Consider the following 10,915-nt stretch of genomic DNA (forward strand, 5'->3'; position numbering starts at 1 on the left):
TTTAAACTCGGATACAAACTAATGACCTGAGCATTGTATAATACTTCAAATACCAATATCATACTCCAGGCGCTGCCAGATCAGATGTTGACAGCTTGAAAAGCCAAAATCAATGAAGAAAAATAAAAATCTACAGAAACCGGAAATCTCCCATAGGTCAAAATAACTTACCGACTTCTCTGAGCACCATCCAATCCAGTTCCCATCACCCTTTGGATCATCTAACGAAAAACGATTATAGCGACAGAAGAATACAGCTACATGGAGCAATACTACAAAGGTGAAAGCATCTAACAAAATACTCCAACATTACCGTGCTTTTCCTGATAAAATGAATCTTTTCTACATTCCGACGAAAAAAGAAGAAGAAGAAGAAGAAGGAGAGAGAGAGAGAGAGAGAGAGAGAGATGGTTTCCGTGTACAGAGAAAATAGTGATTAATCGGTTCAAAGAAAAGAGAAGGAGAAAGCAGCACAAGAAACCAGGAGTATTGAGTATAAGTTGACTCGGGTGAGGTGGACACCAGGATTGACCCGAGGCAGGTGAATAAGACGACCAAGCATCACTCTACAATGGAGCCTTGTGTATCACTTGTCACTTCCCATCTAAAGAATGGGCAATTTGGATAAGAGCTGGCCTGCAAAACACATGGCCAAAATGAGAATACTTGTTGTAAACCAACCACTGCATTGCCATGTATGCTTGCATTCAATGAAAAATAAAAGGCCAATAAAGCACCTTGTACTCCCCAGTACAATACCCAACCACCCCCCCACGCGCACGCACACACACACACACACAAAAAGAAAAAAAAAGAAAAAAAAAAAAAAGAAGAAAGAAAGAGAGAGAACACTTATTCCTGTTTCATCAACGTCAATATCCCGTTGGTAATGAACATGTCTCTATGTTTGTTTGTTGGTTTTTTTTTTTTTATTCAAAAAATGATATGATGTCTCTATTGGTTTTACCCAATTAAGAAGAAGAAGAAAGGTCTCTTCTGGTTATAAGCTTCAACCAGTGTGACCTTGATATTGGTTTCTCAATGAAAATGTTTAGTTAGGTGTTATCTAATCATTTCATGTGGGTATTTGAATCGTGGGATAATCACATCATCCGCCCGATGTTGTTGCCGAGCACCAGCCTAAGTGGGCTGGACCAGATAGATGGCTTCATGTCGATGGGTCCCAAATGGAAGAGAATTAAAAAAGAAGAAGAAGAAGAAGAAGAGCGTAACATAACATATAGGGTGGGAACGGCTGAGTATGATGTGCATAATTTTTTTTTAACAGCTTAATATCAAGTCAATTACTGGAAAACCATAATAACTGCAAGACTCCTAAGGCTCATTACTATTTTAATTCCATGATACAAAAGACTATGGTTTCCTATAAATTGTTAGATTGCATGAGGTGGTAGGCAGAAAAATGCAGCAATGATGCCTTGGCTGCTGCAGACAGCCATACCATTTGATACAAGTGATTGGAGGGGTGAAGGTGGATATGGAGTGGTGTCGAAACTCTTTTAAATGCAAAATATGTCTTTCAAGCCGATACTAATTTATAGCTCCAAGACCTGCCCTTGCCTCCAGAACTTTTTTTTCCTTTTTTTTTTGGAATATCTGTTTTTTTTTTTTTCACTCCAAAAATGTTTTCAAAGGATTGACAAAACACTAGTTTCACATATGATCTTTATGGGCCAATTTTGAAGTCTTTGCACTCATCCTCTGAGCAGAAATTAATGCTTTTCATCAAGGTTAATTTCAAGACACAAGAGGCTCATATCAGGTTCAAATGGCAGAAATGAAGAGGCATTTAGAGAAGTGATCTGGTTTTCGAGGCATTTATGATTCTCTTAAATCTCTATCCCTATCTTTCTGCTACAGCAAGAGCCAATGCATACCTTTGGAAGCATCTCTAAATACCCAAAATCCGGCGATTTGTTAGGAGAGGAATATGAAGAAGTGTCTTATATGGGCATGAAAACAAAACAGAATGGTCGTCAACAAGGTCCACAATGAGACACTAATATCAAAAGGTGAACATCAAAGCTACAAGTTACAATGACTCATTGTGGGCCAGAAAATCAGCTTTTCAGCTCCATCTGCCATTTACTCACGGATCAAGATTAATGCACTTGTTTTCATTGACAGTACACATAGTATAAGAATACTGACAATTTAAGTTATGGTCCTCGGCTCCACGTATTGTCGGAAATTCCATTTTTCATGAGCAGTGCCAGGTATGGCAGCAAGCGGGTCCCTTGTCATTCCCAATAAGACTTCTACTTTCATGTTAAAGTAGGATTCTATTGTAGTAGACAATCACATATCACGTGCAAGTGGATCTGTGTTTGTTCAATAAGTTTCTGTCCTTGTGGCACTATAGAAAGAAACTTTGAATATTTGCTATTCATTGGTATAAAATCAAGTTAGTACACCCCAGAAGTTCAGTTATTGAAGTCCAAGAGTTAGACAAACCCCACTGACCAACCAGTTTCTAGCACAGATTAAAATGTTCTCCAAATTTATGTATCAAATTATACAAATTGGTGCTCTTTTCTGATACAAATCGGCATTCTGGATGGGAAATAAAGAAAGGACGGATGATACAATGCTCAGGCCAAGCGATTTGTACATTACTGTTTTGTGTTTTCGGTTTGCACTACTAGGGCCAAATAGTTGATATTGGAACCCCAACATGAATGGTCCAGAAACTAAAACTCTCAGATGGAAAGATCCTCAGCCTTCGTATAGGTAGCCAATCAAAAGACGGTTAACAAAGAAGATCCAACGACAGTTCCCACGCAACCAATAGAAGGCCAAATATTCTATAGTCAGGATTTTCCAGTTTGGTGTATATGGGCCACCATAATGAGTCTCAACACCTATCATATCAAGATTATGGATCAGTGAGCAATGGGCCCCGCTAGTAAAAACTGAAAGTCCAAACGCACTGTACAATCTCTCTGTCTGATCAATGAATAATACGCCTAAAGAAAGACACTGCACCACACATCACACCAATGTATTCTACTGTATAAATATATACTTTTATGTGTTACATTTAATGCTACAAACATAGCATCATTATTTCTTTCTATTTCTCATAATTCGTTCTTATTCTCCAAAATCTAATCAAACTTTGATTTTATTTTATTTTGTTTTTTATTTTTCTCCTTTCAACCAGGAAAGTAGATATTGGCGATTGAGGCAATGGGGCATACCATGTTTCAGCATTTGGTTTTGATGAGAAGGAGATTCTTCTAGTAGAAATGAAAGATACCACGAGTCAGGAAAAATTACCATTTCTTCATGTTTATACATACAGAAAATCTTTTTGATCTTTCATACCATCTTCCAATGACTGATAACCCACAACCAGTTGTATACTACAGCCCTTTTTTGATGCCTTAGGAATTTTGTTTCCAATTTTACCCTGGCGCAAAATGCTTGTAAAAGTGGGTTCTATGTTAAGTAAACTACAACCAGTTGTAGGTCGTCAGTTCTCTTTTCCTACATCCAGCTGTATGCTAACCTAGCATGCAGCTTAGTGTATCCTACCAACAAGTCACATGTATGACCTCCAACTCATGCAAAAGTTGGGCCCCACCATGAGGATCACATGTCTTAAATATCAGGCTGATCAACTCATTACGTGGGAACACCTGATGAGTGGACCAGCCTAATGTTTATGCCAAGTGATCTACATGGTGGGTCCAACCATTTGCATGGTTCGAATCTCCATATTGGGAAAGATGGGGCTGCCTGTAGCTGATTGGTTCTAAATGCAAAGAGTTCCCTAGGGAAAAAAATCCCGATTAATTACATTGATACGACCCTCTCTTCAGTCATACCATGTAGTATTAGAGATCTTCTATGATTTACATGTTAGAAGTTAGATAGGAGAGTCAGTGTTAATTGCATAATTGAGAAGTCTTAGTTGGGCAGGGATCAATTTTGATTACATTGGTTTTAGTTGTCATTTTGTAAGAAAGACAGAGAAGGAATTTTAGAAGTTGTTGGTTGTTACCTAGATGGATTATTATTTTTTTGAAACATAGTGTGGTGTACCTTTTGAGAAGGATTATCAATAAAAATGTAACTTTATCATTATCCTTCAAGAATTAGGACTACTTCTCCCTCGAAGAAGACACTCTCCCTTCCTTCTTTTTTTCTTTTTTTTTTTTTGAATGGCGACACTCTCCGTTCCTCTTCATCTTTTCCTATTTTTCATTTTGAGCTTTGCTAAGCGCACACATTTGCACAATGAAGCTCCTCTACACACCTCACATGTGCCAGCATGGCACATACATGGGTGATCTAATCCATCCATCAGGTTGGTCCAACATTGTACATGTTTGCCCAAAAAATTAATCTGGTCCAATCAGCATGTGGTCTCCAATATTGGAAACAGGCATAAAGTTAGAAAACTACAGCCAAGTTTTTCGGATCCATATATTTGTTTTGCAAACTGTCGCCCACCATCAATCTGATTCTTGGGCCAGGGCAGCAATACAGTGGTGCCATCTGATGGACGGACCTATCGTACCATGTTGGCACATTTGTGGTGTGTACATGAGCTTTATTCACACAGGTGTGCTTAGCAAAGCTCTTTAACTTTTGTTGATTTACTTGCACAAGTATATCAGCCAGGAAATCTGAAATATTCAGATCATACATAAATCAAATGACACAGAATAGCTTTAAAATGGAATTTCCTCTTCTTCTTCTTTTCGAAATTTTTTTCAGTGGTTCAAAACTCTTATTTAATCAAAACCCTAAGATTCCTAATCAAACATAAACAAAGAAATCCAATTCCAAGTAGGAAGTGTAATCCTTCTATGCAATAAAAGGGTAATTACAGTGAATAAAGGATCATCAAAAATGAAAATAATAATACTAATAACACTACATTAAAAAACATGATTTATTTCATGGACTAGACTGAAAATTCCACTTTATTACAATAAAACCAACCAATACAAATCAATATGAAAAAAATAAAAATAAAAATACACAAAAACTAAAAAATTAAAATAAAATTACCATACATATTCACAACGAAATAGAAATAAAGAGGAAAAAAAATATTTTCTACGAATGATAAAATGAGATTAGATTTTCAACATCCAGCCAAACAAAAAATCGTGAGAAAAAGACGGGAACGATTGCATTGGATTATCCAACAGAATAACAAAAACCCCAAAAATCCAAAACAAACCCAAATCAAACAAAAACCAAACGAGGTCTCCTGCATCCAAATCGAATAAATAAAGGGAACCCAGATTCCAAAAACAGAGGAATTGAGGGAAGGAGGCACTCACCAGGCATTTCCTTCCTCACGGTCGATCCAACAGGCTCTGCGGCGGGCCCTGCAGCGGTTCCCATGAGGATAGCGCGGCCGAGGCCAGATAGATTGGAGACGAGACCGACGAAGTAGAAGAACATGACGAGGCCAAGGACCCAGGGCATGAGTATGAAGCCGATGACGAAGGTCACAGAGCCGCAGAGCATGAGAGCAAGCGAGATCCCGAGTAGCAGGGATGCGAAACCGGCGGGGGAGACTTCGGTCCGACGCGACGGATGGTAGGCAGAGGAGCGGATGGGGATGGGATGAGAGGGCGGAGGAGGGCGGAGGATGGAAAGGAGGAGAGAGCAAAGCTCGTATATTACTCGGGATTGCTGATCTTGCTCTTGCTGCCTTCTCATCTTCTTTCTGTTATTAGGTATTAGAGAGAGAAAGGTCTGTGAGAAGTATTTTGATTTTGGAAACCCTAACCCTAGATAGAAATACCAGAGAGAGAGAGAGAGAGAGAGAGAGAGAGATTGAATTTGATTGAATTTTTATTTTATTTTTTCGGGTTTGGGTCTGGATTTTTGCAGCGAGCGGAGGGGCGAACGGATAAAGTTGGAAACATTTATCGGAGAGATTATTACACAGAGAATGTAATATTTACTAGCGACGGACTGGAGTTGTAGACAACGCTCTATTTTTTGGGGCCATCATGTTTTAATGTCAATCTATACCGTTAATCATGTGATAATACTTTCTTTAACTATATATTAACAAATATCAGGTGATTGAAAATTAATATGAGCTACAAAAGTGGGAAAAATGTAAAATTGCACCTAAAACCTCAAAGTTCACATCTTGTGCCACCGACTGCATTTTAGATCAGGCTGATTTTTTGTTTTTGCACTTAATACTAGTTATTTTTACCTATTTACGGGTTTGATGAAAGGTATAGATCATATTGGCCCCATATACAGACCTATAGTTGGTATTATATCTCCATTGTTCACTTTAGTGTTGCCCGCTTGAGTTGTGGATCTCTGATTTCTCTTCCACATAATTACTAGAATTCAGGAGAAAACCTGATGGACGGAGTGGATTTTACATATGCAACATGGTGGGCCCCACAGAGCTGGGAATGTTTTCCCAGCCCTTGAAACAGGTGTTGTAGATGATTTGGGTATCGTGGCGACTCAGATTCCAGTCACCGCCTAATATGGCTCAGATGCTGAGATGGTCCAGTTTTTCGAGCTGTCCATATTTTACTACTTTTAATAATCTAATTACTGTAATTTACCTCTGAGTAACTGTGAGTAATTGAAGTTCTCTTTTTTACTTGTTTTCTTCGTATACGGATAATGAATATAAAAATCAACCGTTCATGCAATTTACCTTTGGTTGCCTGCACAGGCAGTCATGGACGGCTCAGATCATTGTAACACTCAGCGCGTGGGCCCAATGGTCTGAGACAAATGCAAGACTGTCTCTCGCGACAGAGGGAAAACAGAAAAGGCTGCAGCTTGATGGAGCCAATCATTTATTTTGTTTATCATGTTTATCCATCTCTCCTGCTATTCTCCCACAGGGATTGCCTACAATCTAGCAACACCAAGCACCGTGGGGCCCACTAGTGTGTTTGTATTATATCATCCTCTCCGTCCATTCGCTTCTCGAGCTAATCTTAGGACATGAATACTAACAGGATGGATGTTAAATTTGTAGGCCACGTCACAAGAAACAGTGGAGATTGTACGATCACCGTTGAAACCTTTTTGTGGGCCACACGTGTTTTGGATAAGGCTGATATTTGTGTTTTCACTTCATACACGTGAGAATAACCTTATAAAAAGCTTAGATGACAGATAAACATCATGGTGTCCCCAGAAAGGTTTCAACGGTGGACGTTTCCATCCTCACTGTTTCCTCTGGTGTGGCCCATTTGAGTTTTTAATCTCCCTTATCTTTGGGCTCATGCCCGCTGGGAAAAGGATGGACGGAGTGGATATAATAGAAACATTTCGGTGGGCCCAGTAGGGTAATCCGGATCAAGGGATTTTCCTACGGTTGACGAAGCATGCCTTAATATCCCGATCAAGCCGGCATCATTAGGATGGACGCGGATTGGCTACTCCTCCAGACACCAGCCCCGGGCTGGTGGTCGGTGCTCTGTGGGACCCACTATGATGTATGTGTTTCATCCATTCCGTTAATCCATTTTTTCAGGTCATTTTATGGCTTGATCCCAAAAATGAGAGGTATATAAATCTCAGTTGGACCACACCACATGAAAACAATAGTGGTTGGATATCCATCATTAAAATCCTCCTAAGGCCCACTGTACTGTTTATTTGACATATAATATTTTTATTAGGTCATACAGGCCCAGATGAAGGGAAAAAACAAAAATCATCTTGATCCGAAACTTTTATGGCCACAAAATGTTTTTTAATGGTCGACGCTCATTCAACACTGTTTCATGTAATGTGGTCCACTTAAGATTGAGATATAATTCATTTTTAGTGTCGTACCGTAAAATGATCCGTAAAAATAGATGGAGGGCATAGATGAAACACATACATCATGGTAGGTCCCACGGAGCACCGACCACCAGCCATCGGCTGGTGTCAGGGGGAGTAGCCAATCCGCGTCCCATTAGGACATTAGGATATCTCTCAGATGGGTCGGACCGCTTCGTACTTCTCTTATTAACCGTCCAATGCGAGGAAATCAATGCAAAGGTTAGGATTGACCTATCTTGGAGATTATTAAGATATAGTCTATAAACGGTGGGACACAACAGATACATGGTCTCGATTACCGAATCAATGGCCCACTTTTCAGAAATGGGAACGCGTGTATTGTGTTATATTGTACGAAAATACAAACGGGAGTCGCGCGAGTAGGATGGTTAAAGGGGCCCGCGGGATATGTGGTGAAGTAATTAATGCATAACCGATCAGACTATTCATTCCATGTGCGCCACGTGAAATTCCGTTCAGGATGGTGGACTTTTCTGGTTGGCGAATTGGACGGCTGCTATTTCTTTTCTTAATTGTCAATGTTTCTGATGTAACTGTGGCCCACCCGCACCGATCAGAGTTTTAGAACACTGCATTTTTCCGGTGTCCAACCTGATGAATGGACGGGATCCATCAGAGTTTTCCAAGGCTCAACTGGATTACACGATTAAACTCTTACCGTTGAAAACTTCTCAGGGCCACAGAAGTTTTGGATTGAGCTGATATTTGTGTTTTCTCTTCATCCAGATCTACGTAACTTTATGAATAGGTTGGATGGCAAATAACCATCACGGTGGGCCCTAGAAAAATTTCAACGGTGAGAATCAGTATGACCGCTGCTTCCTATGGTGTGGACAACTTGAGCCTTTGATCTGCCTCAGTTTTATTTCTATATCTAAAATGATAAGAAAAAAATGAATGGACGGTGTGGATAAGACCCATACATCATGGTGGCCACTCAAAGCTCCTACCAGTGCTGGAGTAGGGCGGGTGTGAGACGCAATCCGCGTCCACCTCCGTGATACGAAGGGTTCCTTCGTGCTACTCGAGCGCTACATGGTCTATTGTAGTGGGTCCCAATACGCACATGACCTGAGCCAGAATGAATTTGGTCCATTCATCAAGTGGGTCACGTGTGAGAGAAATTTAGGTAGTTCCAACACGTGCGTTGGACGTTGGGGATCGGTGATCATTGGCTTTTTTTCCATGTAGGCTATCGATCGTAGAATCTGAGAGACGAGCGGCCCAGATCACCCCGTGGTGGGGCATAGGGAGAGAGCCTCCCTACGGAGCTGGAAACATTCCCTTCTATCTTCTCGCCTTGAAGCGTTGGACCCGCCGCGCCTGTCCTTTTTCTAGTTTTTTAAGATGCATGTGAAACGTGGCGGTTTAAGAGTACGACATGAGGTTCGGAAGCTTCCGGATGAGGTGTTACCCGGCTAACACGTTAGTTGGTGTTGCACAGACCGTGGGGCCCACATGGATGTATATGTTACATATCCAAACTGTCCATCAGTTTTTCCATCCCATTTGAACCAATTATCCCAAAAATGGAGAAGATCCAAATCTCAATTGGACCATACAGTAAATATTGAATTCCCACCATTAAAAAATTCCTGGGGCCTTAAAAAGTTATGAATCAAGCTGGTATTTGTGTTTTTCCTTCATCCAGGTCTGTATGAACTTATCAACTGCTTGGATGTCAAACAAAAATTACGGTGGGCTTTAGATGGTTTTTAATGGTGGGCATTCAATGGTCATTGTATCCTATGGTGTGGTCCACTTGGATCTGTTTCAAAATTTAGGAACATACACTAAAATGATCGGGGAAAAATTGATAGACGGCGTGGATATACAGCAAATAGATCAAGGTGGGCTCCTAAAGTGTTACCAGGGTTACACCTAATCAGCTCCCATAAGGTTCTATCATCGCATGCCCCACTTAGATAGGCTCTATTTTGGACGGGACCTAAAATCGCATATTAAACAATCCCAACCATTGGATTCGATCTATCTGACGTATGGAACCTATGGAGAGGGAGGGAGGGAGGGAGGGAGGGAGGGACGCCAGTCTAAGATCCTTTGCCAGAAAATATGCTTTCATCTAACGGTTAGGATTTGCCCAGTAAGCTTGTTTGGGATGTGGCCCATCCAACATAGGGGCTGCATGACGATCTGTTCGGATCTGCTACCCATTTTCCACGTTAATAGTTATGCGATAAAGATGCCAAAACATTAGTTGCCCATCAGGCCGTTTCAATGCTGTAGAAACCACGTCCGCAACGGTATGGATTGCTTGTAAGAAGGGGAATCTTTACTTTCTAAGGGGCGTTTGGTGCGTGGTATCAGATGGGATCAGGTGGGATAGAATTGCATTTCGTCCCGTGCCAATTCCACTCAATGTTTGAGAAGAATGGAAAAGCTTGGGATTAGATTGGATGGAATTGCATTGGTCCCACCATGATGTGTGGGCTATATCCACACTGTCCACCCATTTTTTGAGATCATTTTAAAGCTAAAAAATCAGGTTGATCTAAAGCTCAAGTGGATCCCACCATAGAAAGCAGCGGGGATTGAATACCTACCGTTGAAAACTTCTTTGAGGCCACATAAGTTTTGGATCTGCCCTATTTTTAGGCCCATGCCATAAAATAAGGTTACAAAACCAATGCGCAGTTTGGATATAACACGTGTTATTCTAAATAATTTCAAATGATGGTGGATATATCTATTCAATGTACCACTGTATTACAAACATAGCTTGGATTTAAGCTTATCCCATTGTTACAGACATACAGGGACAACCCCTGCCATATGTAATAATTAAATTTTTTTTAATCTCATTCCTCTAATCCTCCCTAATACCATGCACCAAACACCCCCTTAATGTGAGCTGTCTTTGGCAAGAACCCCACCTGTGGTGGGCGTGGAGGACGCATATTGAGTAATAACCCCACCTGTTTGGAGCTCCAAATTGGTTAGGGCTACGAGGAGCCCACCATGATGTATGGGTTTATACACATCGTCCAACCATTTTTACGTATTGTTTGTGTATAAGCCCATAAGTGAGGTAGATCAAAGGCTCAAGTGGACCATAATAGGATTT

The 10,915-nt window shown here is 40.6% G+C and overlaps 1 protein-coding gene across 1 annotated transcript; it reads right to left on the reverse strand.

Annotated features, from left to right (window-relative positions):
- Window positions 1–291: 291 nt before the first annotated feature.
- Window positions 292–5,880, reverse strand: LOC131246763 (uncharacterized). Its single transcript, XM_058247151.1, has 2 exons — window positions 5,322–5,880; window positions 292–636 (listed from the first exon to the last, which is right to left on the reverse strand). Exons 1-2 carry the CDS (start codon window positions 5,704–5,706, stop codon window positions 605–607), a joined length of 417 nt encoding a protein of 138 aa, XP_058103134.1. The 5' UTR covers window positions 5,707–5,880; the 3' UTR covers window positions 292–604.
- Between the last annotated feature and the right edge of the window lie 5,035 nt (window positions 5,881–10,915).

Source organism: Magnolia sinica, chromosome 5 (assembly GCF_029962835.1).
Source record: "Magnolia sinica isolate HGM2019 chromosome 5, MsV1, whole genome shotgun sequence".
Classification (NCBI taxonomy): Eukaryota; Viridiplantae; Streptophyta; class Magnoliopsida; order Magnoliales; family Magnoliaceae; genus Magnolia; species Magnolia sinica.

What these genes read in the sequence shown, in the direction of transcription:
- LOC131246763 (XM_058247151.1), bottom strand. Translation starts at nt 5,706, where the DNA reads ATGAGAAGGCAGCAAGAGCAAGATCAGCAATCCCGAGTAATATACGAG. An exon ending in CGTGAGGAAGGAAATGCCTG is followed by an intron (nt 637 to 5,321) that starts GTGAGTGCCTCC and finishes TGTGTTTTGCAG; the next exon opens with GCCAGCTCTTATCCAAATTG.